Below are 15,340 nucleotides of genomic sequence, written 5' to 3'. Positions count from 1 at the left end.
TTTGGTTTCAATCTAACAATGTGGTCGGCCGCAAAAGTTTACGGAACACAGGATGTACGAAAAAGCCCAATTCCCGCTAACTTTGTGCACACAGTCTACAATTCAATATTTCACTGTGTATATCGTCTTATTGCGATCTACGCAGTGATCCAATAAATTAGAAGCATCGTCTAGGTATAACAAATTGCAAAGAACTCTAGCTGAAGCAAAAAGAAATATCCGGACCTTGGTTTCGTTCACGGATCGTTTACGTATCACGCTGTAGCCCCCATTTTACACCGTCGTCGAACCGTCATCGTTGGCGTTGGGATCGCCGCCATGTCATCACTGTGGTACTACAGCGGCTGTTTGGTGATCGTCGACATCGCACAAGTCTAATCGCCTCACTCGTGCCTTGGTCGTCGTCATTTCCGTCGGGCCACTTTTTCGTCGCGCCCACCACTTGGGTGGATGCCTACATTTTTTTTAGATCGTAGCGAGTGCCTGTTCTGCGTTCCTTTCAACTGCATATCACTGCCCGGTGGGATGCTGTTTGAACCGTTTCAAATGTAACACGTACTTTCACCTAAACCAGCAATTGCACACATGCTGTCTTATTTTTCACGTCTCTGCTGTCATTGACGCTATCAGTGGCAGAAATATATAGCCGCAAATATGCAAAGTTTTTTGCTCCCTATTTGTTCGGTCGTGTATAGTTGATATACCACATCCAACATAAAAGTAATTATGTTGGTAAATAAATTGTCCCTTCTTTTCAAATTCCAAAAGAACACCAATAATAAAGCTCCTGCTACGACATGTGTTGGGCTCAATTCACACGAAGACTCGGACAGACTCCGCAAGCAAGGGCGCCCTGAGCTGCTTGTGGCGCGGTTAAGCTGTCACGTTCGTCTCAAGAGTAAATCAATGATTCAGTTCATCATCTGGTTCCGGCTTAGGCTGTGCATTGCTAGAAATGCAGTGATAGTATAGCTTGTTATTTGAAAACACACCTCGCGCTCGTGTTCTCTGTAGTAGCAGGTGCATTTACACCAGACGGCAGGCAGGAGCAGCTGCGTTCTAACTTTTCTGGATGCCAATTCAATCTAGCACACGGTGAATTCAACCAGGAACGCGGTCTCGTAATATGAGCTCCTGAAAGGCAAAACACGTTCCACGCATCCTGCGCACAGCAACAATGAGCTATAACTAGTGGCAGCGCCTGCTTCTTTGCGTAATACCTCCTTGAGATAATCGGCATCGTATAGACTGCGTTCGCTACGCCAGCCACGTCTTCCGGCTGTGTAAGCCGGGCTATCATTTCCTCCTTTTGACTCTCGTAGGCTTCTTCTCTGCACGTCGCTTCTGATGTTATCGCGACCGCTATCGCCAAATCCGCTGCAGTGAAGCGGCATCAAGGTGTACAGTACTCGGGGTTACTTTAAGCGGCTTTTCGTGCAGAAAATTACTGCGCAGAGCCCGACTCCTACTGCGCCTGAAGGGAGGAAGATAAGTCGCATTGAACGGCGCACAAATGTGGGACTTTCCTGGTGTTTCTGTGCCGCGATAGAATGCAGCATTGTAGGAGCCAAAGTGATGGTCGCTGTGAGCGCCCGATCAGATGACTAAAAAGGTCTTCGGAGAATACGTGCCAACAGGACTTACAATGAAAGCCACACAAGAAAGACGATGGTCATGAAATTTGATGTTTGTTTGCGCTTGTAAAGATGCATCTTTGCGGAAGTTGTGCCCCCTAACTGAAGACTTAGAAAATACAAGTGAGCGCTAATGCAGGTCTCCTTAGGTCCATGCTTTTGTTATGTTGTTCCACCAAATTAACGGCATTTTTGTTGCTATATGCACATACGGAATACGGCTTCTTAACACAGCTGTTACTGCTGGGATTCACGAAAATTGTCATTTCGTAGTTGATATCTTAAAGAGCCAACCGTCACTACACTGTGAGCGCAGCAACATTTATAAGTGGTGCACATTTCTACAATTAAAAGATAACCGATGCTGTCTACATTACATGATGGCAACGACTCGTATGTTGGAATATCTAGGTTATTTGCTTTGTATGCTTTTGAGAATTTACAATGACCGTATGCAAAACTTTGCTCAGCGCAAGGCTGTCAGGTTACAATATGATGAATGTGGCGCCAGGTTTACGCAATTGCTTACTCCTCTATAGAGCTAACATATATAGATTCTGATTGATAAGGGAAGGGGCGGGGCCGGTAACAGACGAAGAATATTCGAAGCATCCAAACTCAACTGGACGCTATCATAATTACATAAATTATACACGGTGCATTTAGAGAATGTCACCGTGAATAAGGTGACAGAGACTGCAGACTTTTCAGATCTTATGGCCCTCAAATTAGCACCTACATGCGCAGGTTGGTCATATCGTAAATATTTATACTTGAGTGGTTGGGATAACAACGATGTGGTCAAAATGGCGGCAGAACTCGTGCCTTCCCTATTAGTGTAAAAGTCAATCTTGCAGATTCATGAAAATGCGACGTCAGGTCACTCTGTTTATTCTAGGCATTATTCTGTGCAACTTCATGTAGCAAAAATAGCTGAACTTGGTATTACCTTTGAAGTGTGCCGCAATGCTTTGTACACAAAAGAAGGTCAGGTTGAACTCACTTTTCTATGAAATTCGTCATAACAAGACATTCATACCTGTGAATACTGGACATGGCCCCTATGGCCATCTGCCGACCTTCACCGCATTTTACCAACGTAGCATAATGGGCAGCATTTAAAAAAATTATATTGCAGAAGGCTGCCCGAATTTCACCAACATTCAGTAAGAAGCTTGAAGAGGGTACGCCCTACATATCACTATTTACGGCACTTACTCCACTTTACGGCACTTACGGCACAAAAAGGGGCAAAGCCCAAAATGCCTGGATAGTTATCCCATTCTTCTGGAGTAAAAAAATTATAAAGAGTAAAGCTTTTCATAGTACCAAGAGATGAGATCCGAACATGTGCGCATGAGTATATGAATGCGTTTGTTTGATACAAACAGCCATTCGGCGCACAGAGTAAGCTTGAGCAGTGTGAATATTACGTGATCAACTATTCGCAGAAGAGGACACGGAACAGCGTGGCGGGGACTTCCAACTCAGAATTGTTGCGAGTGTGGAACTATTACCGCCAGTTCCGTTCTTCCATCGTGCGGTTAATTTAGATTCCTTTAGGCCACAATCCTATGACCCAAAGGAATGAAAATTCGCCCTACCTGTAGTTATCAATCTCACGCAGCTTATTAATGAATCGTAACTTCATTCTGTATCTTAACGTTTTGGTGAAATAATGCCTCAGCGCCCGTGTGCTAGTTCACCACGGGGTTGAGTCGTAAAAAAAAAAAAAAATGTACGAGAACTGTTTCAGCCGTCTGGCATCGACGCCACGTTACAACGCACGTTCTCCCTCAGAAGTAATTGCTGTTTTTACGCTGAAACTACAATATGGTGACGCTTGTACGGCCATCCTAGCGGCCGTGTTAAAACGCTTAACGAGCTGTAAAGCAAGCGGTTGGTAATCGTATAACTAGGATTGCCTTACCTGTTTCAGTGCTTCTGCGCCGCTGTCCAGGTTCTCAGTTACTCTCACGATTCTTCCGTGTACGACATGCGCACGTACTGCTTCAGGCAAAGAAGCGTAGGAACAGGTAGCAGACTATAAATATAAAAGCGTTAAGACAGAAGTGAAGGGCGTGGTAGCGTAGCATCGCTAAAACTGAAAATCAGTCCAGTGATAGGACTACCGCTGGTTTAATTTTGGTCACGAAAGATTTCTTGAAGGCATACTAAAGAGAAAAATAATTTGAGCTGTATTAGTTAACTACCATTTTATGATTGCAGAAAAAGCCACTCTTACTGTGACAGGAACGTTGGTACTTCTCTATGTAAGTGCCCCACAGCTAAGAATGCATTGCCGCGTATGTGCGATATGACTCGGAGGGGCGTACACGGCCGTCCACGTTACGCTGTGCTACTAATATGTAAGAAACCCGGTGAAAATGTGTTCCATATGTTTGCATATAAAAGCAGAAGCGATATTATAGCAGATGCATAATTTCGGTCGTAATACATCCGCAGTTATAACGTACGTAGCTTGGTGACTGAAAAAAAAGGAGTTCATATTTGGTAGTGAGCCTCTTGAAGCAGTGAACTACGATTATCGAATACCGAACCAGGATCACGAAAAGGAAGTCTGAAAGTGAATTAACGAAAACAGCTTTATTGTATTTTTTGTGACGTTATAAATCGCGACGTTATGAATGACACGTAACTGAGATCCTTGAAGAGGAAGAAACCTTTAAGCCATCTGCACTTAGTAACGTCAAAAATCTGGATCCCGACCGCGGCGGCCACATTTCGATGGGGGCGAAATGCGAAATCACCCGTGTACGTAGATTTAGGTGCACGTTAAACAACCCCAGGTGGTCCAAATTTCCGGAGTCCCCCACTATGGCGTGCCTCATAATCAGCTGGTGGTTTTGGTACGTAAAACCCCATAATTTAATTTAATTTTAATCACGATAGTTATGCCTCTATTCTCCAAAAATGTAAGAGCTGCGATTTGGGACATGGCCTTGGTCTGCTCTTTGCTTTATCCCCTTATCACAAGTCACGCAGTAGCATTTTTAGAGAACCAATCAGCGTGGTGTTCGTTCTGCCGCAATGATAAAAGGTGGCAGTGAAAATTTAGGTGATTGCAACAATTCTGTGGCGGTGGCCAAACAAATGGAAGGATAATGGAGACTTGAAACGAAATTGAGGTCCAATTGACGAGCATTCGAAGCGGTAAATAATGGCCTAATGTTATAGACGGAAGCACGGTAGTATGTTCAGTTTGCTAACATTTATCATACGTGTTATCACATGAAGAGCCGGAGTGGGGAATAAGTTCACCTGCTTTAATTCTTGCCCACATTTCATTTGGTCCTTGGATAATAGTTAACTTGTTTTCACGAAAAACGAATTACGCTGTGTGCCTTGCTTGCACCTGCTTTATTTCATATTAATGTGGTGTTCTTTTACTCGAAGCTGCAGTCGGCGTTCTAAAACACACTTTTTTCCATTTCAGGTCGCATGGATAGGCGCTGTCACGGCCATATTTTTCGCCACTTACTGCACGTACAAATACGAAGAGAAGCACTTCTATTTACGCCAAATACTCGGGGTAAGTTTTTCACATTGCTCATAAATTTGGTTTTTATATTGAAGTGCCTTCCCGCCTTTTTATTTAGCACTTCTATCGCACGTGAAAGGCACCTTTACAATGAAGCAAATATGCGCTGCTTAAGCCGTAATTGATAGCTCATGTTGCACAAAGATCTAATTTAACTGTGCACAATTGATTTGTAATCATTTGTAGCAGCCGTACGAGTGTTTTTCTCCTGTCTGTTTTTGACATCCTTACGGTGACTCCTCGTTGCAAAGAGCAACGTGATACCTAGATGGCTTTTATTTGAAAGAAGCTATTAAAACAAAGAGTTGAAACTACAATAACAGAACGCACCATATTTAAATCTAATACAATGCCCGTTTACGCCTTGCGCGCGTTGCTTATAAATGCTTTAATGCATTGTAGAGCTTGAAGGAGAAAACGCGCGTTATGTATTAAAAGCAGACCAATTCAGGCTGGTGCTCCTAAACAAATATGCAGCTTTATAAAAGAAAGATAAAGACAACAGAGAGGTAATGAATGAAACCGTAACTAGGTTGATCTCAGAAGCAGCAATTGAAATAGGAGGTAAGGCGCCAAGGCAACCAGTAGGTAAGCTCTCCCAAGAAACAAAGAACCTAATGAAGAAACGGCAAAACATAAAGTGTCCAACTCAAGAGATCATATAAAATTCGCTGAACTGTCAAAACTGATCAACAAGAAGAATGTAAGGGATGTTCGAAAGAAGTATTCAAGCTCTTAGACTGAGAAGGCTTAGGAGTGAGGATCAACGGCGAATATATCAGCAACCTTTGGTTTGCAGAAGACATTGTCCTATTTGGCAACAATGGAGACGAATTACAGCAAATGATTGAGGACCTTAATCGAGAAACTTTAAGAATTGGGTTGAAGATGAATATCCAGAAGACAAAGATAATGTTCAATAGCCTGGCAAGGGAACAAGAATTCAGGATCGCCAGTCAGCCTGTAGAGTCTTTAAAGGAGTACGTTTATCTAGGTCAATTACTCACAGGGGACCCTGATCATGAGAAAGAAACTTACAGAAGAATAAAATTGGGTTGGAGTGCATACGGCAGGCATTGCGAAATCCTGACTGGGAGCTTACCACTGTCGTTGAAAAGAGAAGTGTAAATCATTGCATTCTACCGGTGCTAACATATGGGGCACAAACTTCGAGGTTAACAAAGAAGCTCGAGAACAAGTTAAGCACCGCACAAAGAGCGATGGAACGAAAAATCTTAGGACGAACTTTAAGAGACAGGAAGAGAGCGGTGTGGATCAGAGAACAAACGGCGATTGCCGATATTCTAGTTGACATTAAGAGGAAGAAATGGAGCTGGGCAGATCATGTAATGCGTAGGATGGATAACCGGTGGACCATTAGGGTTACGGAATGGATACCAAGAGAAGGGAAGCGCAGTCGCGGTCGGCAGAAAACCAGATGGGATGATGAAGTTAGGAAATTTGCAGGCGCAATTTGGAATACGCTAGCGCAAGAAAGGGTAATTGGTGATCACAGGGAGAGGCCTTCGTCCTGCAGTGGACATAAATATAAGCTGCTGCTGCTGCTGCTGCTGCTGCTGCTGCTGCTGCTGCTGCTGCTGCTGATGATGATGATGATGATGATGATGAATTGGCGTGGGGCATGTTTTAGTTATCTTCCGGAAACGCATCGTGAACGCGTTAGAAAGATAGAACGATTAAAACGGAAGATCACAGCCGAGTGTCAAGAATTTAGCGAAGAGCGCCTTTCAGTAAATATATGTAATCAGTCCATGTCCAGTCCCGGGCAGGTCATGTAATGCGTAGGATGGATAACCAATGGACCATTAGAGTTACAGAATGAGTACCAAGAGAAGGGAAACGAAGTTGAGGACGCCAGAAAACTAGGTGGGGTGATGAAGTTAGGAACTTTGCAGGCGCAATTTGAAATCAGCTAACGCAAGACAGGGGTAATTGGAGTTTGCAGGGAGAGAGACGCCTTCGCCCTGCAGTGGACATAATATAGGCTGATGATGATGATGATGTAATGAGTTGTGAATCTGTTCATATTTTGATTTGATGTGGTTCGTGTTATAAGTTTGGCCTTATATAAGTTTTACGTCTACGCTAAATTATGTCTGCTACCCTGTATTTAAACACCTTGTTTTTTATTCTTTATATTCGTTTTTATTTAGTATTTTTGTGTTTGCCCTAGCTATTCTGTAACATTAACTTTTCATTCAATTTCACTAATATGCTGCAATTTGCTCATGTACAGTCTGTTTCACACTTAGGGAAATCTCGGAGCCCATTTCATCGCGATGCGGCGAGCGCTGGAGTCGGGTGCCGGAAGTAGCTTGCGCAGGCGCACACGGTCGAGGCGCGTTACCTTGAACCGCGTCGACTGCTACGGCGGTGCACGCTGGCCGCATCGTCTAGAAGCGTGCTACTGTCAAGGGCAGTTCATCGTTACTGCGGGCACTAAGCCGATAATGTCAACTAAACGTTGTGCGCACATTTTTGTGTCTCCTTGTCGCTGCGTATTACGGTAGCACACGCAGTGATGATATAGGCGCGCACGCACTCAGTGTCTCGGCCTTTCGAAAGAACAAACGAAGCATGCTGTCAAAAGAACTGTGTAGAAACCCATTTTGCCAATGAAGGCTCAGAGGTTGGCGTCGCACAACATTTAGCTAACATTATCGGCTCAGTGCCCGCACTAACGATGAACTGCCCTTGACAGTAGCACGTTTCCCGACGATGCGGCCAGCGCGCGCCGCCGTAGCAGTCGACGCGGTTCAATATAACGCGCCTCGACCGTCTGCGCCTGCGTGAGCTATACTTCCGGCACCCGACTCCAGCGCTCGCCGCATCGCAATGCAATGCGCTCCGAGATTTCCCCTAAGTGTGAAACAGACTGTACATACCTGTGTTCACTATTGGGAGGTACCCCTTAAACTTTCTTAAGCATGGTACCTCGAAATGTGATCAGTTGATACCGAATTTTTGGCAGATGCCTATTTTCTCTCGTGCTTAAGTACCGTTCCATGATGGTGTATGAGCGCAAAATATGGATTAAAACCTGGTTTATCACTCATGCCATACTGACTATATATGCCTGTGTTGGTGCTCTCAGCCTGCATATGCCTATTCTTGGCTTTTAGCACATACAAATGCTTGTGCGGGAGCTCTTTCCGTTTGTAAAGCACATTTATTACTTTTATTCACAAGACATGGTACCATTGGAAGATGCTGTCGCTAATGGCAACGTACCTGGTGCTAATGGCAATGGCAATATGTATAGAGGTGAACACACATCTCTAGCACGGGCGAACCACGTTCGCACGACTACGCTGGTGAATCTGTCGACTTGCACAACATCGGTTGTATGTGAGCTTGCTTGACTACATTTGAAGTTTCAATTGATTTCTCTCGACCTCGTGGTCAGCTTAAGCTTTGCTGGCTGCTTTGGCCCTCGGGAGTGTGTTGCAGACAAGTGTGTTGACCTCTATACTATCAAAATAGCGCTTGCGCTGTCAAAGTTACTTAAGCTTTTGAGGATCTTGCATCATGTGCCGACCTACTAGGATAGCAATGCCAGAGAAACACTGATCAACAAAAGTCCCCTTCTTCGGCAGTGAGCATGCAACTCCATGCTACACTGCAGCGGGCAAGTTTGAAACGCGCAGCATTTAGCGAAATGTGTACTGTAGACTATAGCTTGGAAAGGTTGTAGATTGTTCTGCGCATGTGTATGGCGGAAGGACGCGAAGTCCGCTGGAAGTAGTGAAGACCGTCATTTCTCGGTCCCCCTTTGCGATACGTACCGTCCGCTCCATTTTGTGGTTGTACTTAGACAACCAGCACCGAGGGGTTTATCTAAAGCAAGAAAGTACGCTTCAGGCAGCACTCACGGCCCTTTTTTTTATATAAGTGTACGTATGGAGGTACGTACTCCTGTGCTCCAACGGGTTGTTTTTGGTTAAGTGCGTGCAAAATTGCAGTCTGTTGTAGAAAAGAAGTTTTCAAGTATGGCTTTTTGGGCTAGTTGGTTAGATACATCAGAGGTGGTCATAGCGTTAGAAGACACGGACAAGAACGAGAGAACAAGACGAGCTCTAACTTTCACCCGAGGGTTTATTTCGAGAAACAACCGTAGTTGTTTCTCAAAAAAAAGACGGTTGTTTCTCGAAATAAACACTCAGTTGAAAATTATCGCTCATCCTGTTCTTTAATTCTTGTCCGTGTCTTGTAGCACTATGACCACCTCTGATGTAGAAAAGAAACACGGATTTTTTTTTTTTTGCCCTAAGAAATTTTCGCAGTTCTTACAGGCGAGCACCGAAGAATCTCAGAGTGCGCGAAACCATCAAACACACGGAAATATAGAAACGATCCAGTCATCTCCCTCGACGCAAAGCGCTCGTTTTTAACCACAAACGTATGGCGAGGGACAAGAGGCACAATTTTGAACTCTGAAAGAGTAAGATAATAATAGTGTGCTACTGTATTTATAACTTCAGTAATCTTTCGATGCTCTTGCGATGGTTGGCCTAGGCGGCTGAATCTTTTTGTGGATAGCAAGTTACCTGGCTGCAAGATCATTCGTTGTATTAACTGACGATGGCCCAACTACGCGACGCTATAGCAGCCGGGGCATTCCTCAAGGCGGTGCTCTCAGCCCGACGCTATTCAACCTCGCTCTTGTTGGACTTGCTGAATACTTGCCGACTCCTATCAAGATTTCAATATACGCAGACGACATCTGTGTCTGGACTTCGGCAGTCACACGTCCTCAGATACGTGCGCGACTTCAAAGAGCAGCAACTATGACAGCAAGCTACTTGTGTAAACAAGGTCTCAGCATATCCCCAGAAAAATGCGCACTAGTGGCATTTACTCGCAAACCAATGACGCCCTATGTCATCTCAATAATGGGCGGACCATTTCCTGTGTCAGATTTCACAGATTTATGACATAGGAATTATTGACCGAGACCTCTGTTGGAGCCCGCACGTGGCCTACATAAACAGCGCCTGACAGCAACTTCCCAGTTGTTTAATTATTGGCAGGAAAGACGTGAGGGATGTCAGTAGACGTAATGCTTGAACTCTACAGAGCTCTCTTTCTCGTTCTCTAAGATATAGTCTACCTGTCCTGAGCGAGACTTATAAGACAAATATTCGTGTTCTGCAGAGGGCACAAGCTCAAGCACTCAGGATTTGCCTTGGTTTGCCGATATGCACGTCAATAGAGGCATAGAGAAAGGAATTCAACAAGAGGGGACACTCCCATAGGGCCCAGCGGCCGAATTGACTGCATCGTGCCAAGCGGTCGGTGTCAATAACTTACATCACTTCCGGTTTCGGTTTTGGGCGCGCGTATTTTGAACGCAAGCTAGCACGCGGGCTGCCCCCCCCCCCCCCCTCCTTTTTTTTTTTGCTCTTCGTGCAGAATCGGTTTATTATTTAGTAAAAATGATTGCGAACGATCTCGTAAAGTCCCATTGAATATGTGCCACGTGCAATTTCACAAAGTAGACTCAAGGCCTTTTGTGCAATGAGGAAATATTTATTTTGCTCTATATAAAAGCTCGTTCCGCGCTTTTTGTGCGCTCATCCAACGTTGTGACACCAGCAGGTAAGGCAGTAGTTCCTTTATGAAGCTCCACCGGACGGCACCAGCTGAAAAAAAAAGTAAATTACAAGCATGTTACATTAGCAAGCACGTAACAGCATGTTACAAGCATGAGTCATTTTGGTATTTAGACATAGGAAGACGGCGTGTAGAGTCGAAACGTGCGAAAGCGGTGAATGTGCGGCATTTACAAAAAAAAAAAGCATTTCGCTTTTACATACATGGCGTAGAAAATACCCGACTCATCCCAAACATATATGAAAACATCTGATTTCCAAGCGTTCCCCCATTTCCGGGCATTATTTCATGCACTTTGGCAGTACAAATACACGAGCGACTTCACGTTTCCAAAACTTGGCCTCGGGCGACGCGACGGTACGCTACATACATAGAGACGGACGCAACAGGCACTCAAGACAAATGCGTGGGTGCAATGCCTTTTTTCAGTCCTTTAGAAGACGTAATTTTCGAATTACAAGTTTCTCATATGTTCGTCGTTCGCGCGTTCTGCCGGCGCCAGCAGCACACCCCATGTTATCACTCTTGGCAATCGCCCATCGCGTTTTCAACAGGCGTGAGTACCGAAAGAAGGTATATGTTGTTGCGGAGCCACAAAAAACGTCACAGACTTGTCCCTCTAAGATTCATTACACGCCAAACTAACTTTATCACCACGGCCGAGCAGCTTATCGCTAACTGCGTCACAGCGCGCTGTGCGGCCAGCGTGCCTCAAAAGTACCCCAGAAAGTAACGAAATTACTTTTCAGTAATGTCTGGCGTCAGAGAAAGCGCCACAAACTTCTCCTAGGAAGATGCACTAGACTACACACCACGGCTGAGTTCTCGCTAACTGCGACACGGCGCCCTGTGCGGCCAGTGTGGCTCAAAAACCGAAATAACTTACACTATATAGTCCCATAGGAAGCGTCGGAAACATGTCTCAGCATGATTCATTAACTCAAATTACCTGCGCCAGGATGGCCGAGCTGTTTTTCGCTAACTGCGTCTTAAGTCTCGGTTCTGTGCCGTAAACCTAATTGCGTCGTAGACTGTGAAACAAGATTTCTCACCTTGCCGTAGTCCAATAGTGCAGTGGTGTCTTGTCCCAGTGCAGAAGGAACGCAAGAATACGCCGAGAGCCCAATAAACCAGGTTACATTTAAAAAAGAAAAAAAGAAGGAGACAGACGGGTCGCCGCGCGCGAGCGTTCAAACGCGCGCGCAGCCATCCTCGCTGGCTTCGGGGGAGTGTCTGGCGGATGATGCATGTATCTGGCGCGTCATTGACCTGTGGCTAGGTAAGGCAAGGAAAATAAGTCGCAAAGCTTAAGCTCATTTATACGCAAAACGTTTTAGTTTTCGCAGCAAATAATTAAAAAAAATCAATGCCTGTTAACTTAAGTTCACTTTCTTTTTTTTTCGATGCTCGCGGCAGCTAACGTTCGGTGTCAAAAGTATAGCGTGACGTATGGTGACGTGTTTCCTGTTGCCAGTTTTTGCCGAGTGTCCGCTCTTGTTGAATTTCTTTCTCTATGATAGAGGCAACTATTGCGATTACTCGGAACCATCCTATGCAAATTCACATTACGGTGGAAGCTCTGAGAACACACATCAGATATTTTGCACGTGCCCCTTATCACCACCTTGCAAAGCTACCTTCAGACAGGCGTCAAGCATCGTTCTCTAAATCTATCGTCAAGTACAACGACAAACTTTTCTCTGGCTTCACCGCTGCATCTACGCCATCGATACCCCCTTGGTGTCGTATTTGCCCCATAGTACATCTCGGTGTACCACCAGGAATCAGGGAAAAATCTGAGCTATCATTGCCTGTGCTGAAACAACTCTCTCTGCTTCTTTTGCAGGATAGGTATGCGGACAGTGTACATATTTATACTGGTAGTTCCACAAGCCTTCAGTGTTCATTGGGTGCTGTGGTTGTCCCAGTAAGAGCTATTACCATCAGCTTGAGGACTGACCACCCAACGACATCGACATCTGCGGAACTAGCTGCTCTGCGCGCTGCACTCTGCGTAGTAAATCGGAAACCACCACGACAGTGGTCAATCTTCAGTGACTCAAAGGCAGTCCTACCAGTTGTGCTATCAGCTCTGCGTCGCGGGCCATACGAACAGCTCGTATTCGATATTAGATGGCTACTCCATACATCACATGAGAAAGGACACCACGTGGCGTTTGAGTGGCTGCCAAGTCACTGCGGCGTCATAGGGAACGAAGACGTCAATAATGCCGCTCGGGTAGCTCTTGAAGACACACACGAAGATGCCATACCACTTTCACGGTCCGACGCAGCTAGCAGATTTTGAGTGCTTGCACAGGAGATCACGCTCTCTCTGTGGTGCACACCAAGCAGCCAGACCAACCGGAGCAATCGTCAATATACCAGCTGCCTTCTTTGATGCATCTCTGTATGGTAACTTCATTCCGCCTAAGAGAGGCCATTCTGCTTTATCGCATTTGGCTATAGGGGTGGCCTTTATGAAATCTTATTCATTGCTCATTGGAATGGCCGACAACGCTCTTTGCAGTGCCTGTCTTTGCGAGGAGACGCTGGAACACATTCTAGGCGATTATCCTGAATATAAAGTTCAAAGACAGTCCCTGGCGTCCGTTTTAGCGCGCCTTGACTTTCGTTTCACTGACCAATGTCAGTTGAAACGGTTCTCACTTATCGTCGACAGAAGATATCGCAGCTGAAGGCGGCGAAGGGACTGCTTAATTTTTTGAAAGAAACGGACTTGGACAAGCGGCTGTGACATTGATGTCACGTACCACGCAAGAGTGACGGACTGTGACTGACGATGTGTGTGCTGTGCTATTTGCTCTCTCTGTTCCCCATCTTTCATTCTCCCCCATCCCGCTCCCATGTGTAGGGTAGCAAACCGGTTCTGCTAAACTGGTTTACCTCCCTGCCCTTCCTCCTCCACTCTTTCTTTCCTTCCCTTCAGTAATGAGTCTCAATGTGCGCTATTCAGCGCTTAGTTTGTTGCTTGAACATTTGGAGACTTCAGTCCATTAGCAGGGATTTAAGCTCTTCTCATTAAGTGTTTAGCAGATTTTCTTGTGTATTTTGTTTTTTTGTGCTTGGTGCGCATGCTGCGTAACAAAGCTGGAAAGTATGGCACTACATGCTGACTGTGCTATAGTAAAAATAGTAAACATGTAGGCTGCAGTTTAGGACTAACGAAAAGTGGCCTCTCGTGTTCCCAGCAAAATTATGTCAAGTGATACATTTTATTTCTTGAAATCCTGCAGGCCTTGCCATGGCCCAAGAAGGGGGGGGGGGGGGGGAGGTACAAAGAAAATAACATACTGAATGTAAAAAAACGTACAGTACAAAATAATACAACAAGCATTCTGGGAAGAAGAAATCTTTAGATTCCAGTATGAAACAACCAATACACCATTTTTTTAATTCAACACAGCATCAGCTGCGGAAAAGTAGAACAATAAAGGGATAGTAGAGACGCCATCAGTTTAAAAAGCTATAACGAATTTAAAGCAGATAATGTGTGCTAATTTAGAGGAAACAGTTCATTAACCGGGAAGCCACCCAAATTTGAGTACGAAAGCGTTCCATTTATTCAGTGTTTATTAGTTATTTTGGCAGGTACATTTTTCACAGTGTTACTGTGCGTGGAAAGGAAAAAAAATATTTGAGGTCACTTCTGGCGTTGTAAGGTGTTAAAAAGGCAGCGTGGAGATGCATTGTTTGGCGGGCATTAATTAGTTTTTTGTAAGACTGCGGGAAAATACAATTTGTTACTATTTATTAAAACGAATGTTGAATCTGATTTTTTTCCTTATTGCAACGTTTGAAAATTGTTTACAATCATTAGGTTGGTTGGGGAGTCACTTGCTCGCTGTTTAATAAACTATAAACGTTACGGCTTTGCGCTGAGTCATACCTAAGGCATCAATGTTATATTTAGTTTAAGAGTCCCATACAGTACCTGCATATTCTACTTTAGCACGGGTGAGAGAACTATAAGCAATTAGTTTAAGTTCAGAGGGAAGTTGTTTTGAATTGTGTCGTAGGCAAAATTTTTGGAAAGTTGAGTCACATAAGGAAGGAACGTGCTAGTTCCAGCTCATGCTATTGGTTATGGTAACAGCAAATACCTTGGTAACCTTGGTAACTGGTCGAAATCCTAGGGTGTGGGCAAACGATTGAATATTTTTTGCAATTTTCATGAGAACTCTCTCGCTTACGATAACTTCCATTTTCCAGTGAACGTAACAAGATAAAATGATTGGAAGGTTACAATTTATTGTGATTTGTGCATAATTAGCAATAGATCTGACGGGATTTAATTTGATTTCAAAATATGATTGCTATCATTCAGACCTCACAAAGGAACGTTACGTCAGTTTTCTGACTATCGAAAGGGGCTACACGCACTAAATACAGAAAACAGGTCGTGGTTTGACAACCATTTATAGTAGCTATTTCGTTCCCTTTATTGTGCCTAAAATGAGGCTTTAGCTGATTGTTTTCGTCTCCTCAA

General features: G+C 44.5%; 1 protein-coding gene and 1 long non-coding RNA gene across 3 annotated transcripts in view; one reads left to right on the top strand and one right to left on the bottom strand.

The window, feature by feature from the left end:
- Positions 1–15,340, top strand: part of LOC119461630 (NADPH oxidase 4-like) — a 182,415-nt gene that overhangs the window by 114,401 nt on the left and 52,674 nt on the right. For both annotated transcript variants that reach the window (XM_037722989.2, XM_037722991.2), the window contains exon 2: positions 5,092–5,187. In XM_037722989.2, coding sequence (XP_037578917.1) covers positions 5,092–5,187 — 96 coding nt within the window. The remainder of the gene's footprint in view (positions 1–5,091; positions 5,188–15,340) is intronic.
- On the bottom strand, positions 10,726–12,137 carry LOC125947329 (uncharacterized). Its single transcript, XR_007468189.1, has 2 exons — positions 11,883–12,137; positions 10,726–10,859 (listed from the first exon to the last, which is right to left on the bottom strand). It is a non-coding gene; the product is annotated as an uncharacterized LOC125947329 (long non-coding RNA).

This window comes from Dermacentor silvarum, chromosome 8 (assembly GCF_013339745.2).
Source record: "Dermacentor silvarum isolate Dsil-2018 chromosome 8, BIME_Dsil_1.4, whole genome shotgun sequence".
In the NCBI taxonomy this organism is placed as follows: Eukaryota; Metazoa; Arthropoda; class Arachnida; order Ixodida; family Ixodidae; genus Dermacentor; species Dermacentor silvarum.
The sequence above is the reverse complement of the archived record's forward strand: the minus strand, read 5'-3'. Positions and strand labels throughout refer to the sequence as shown.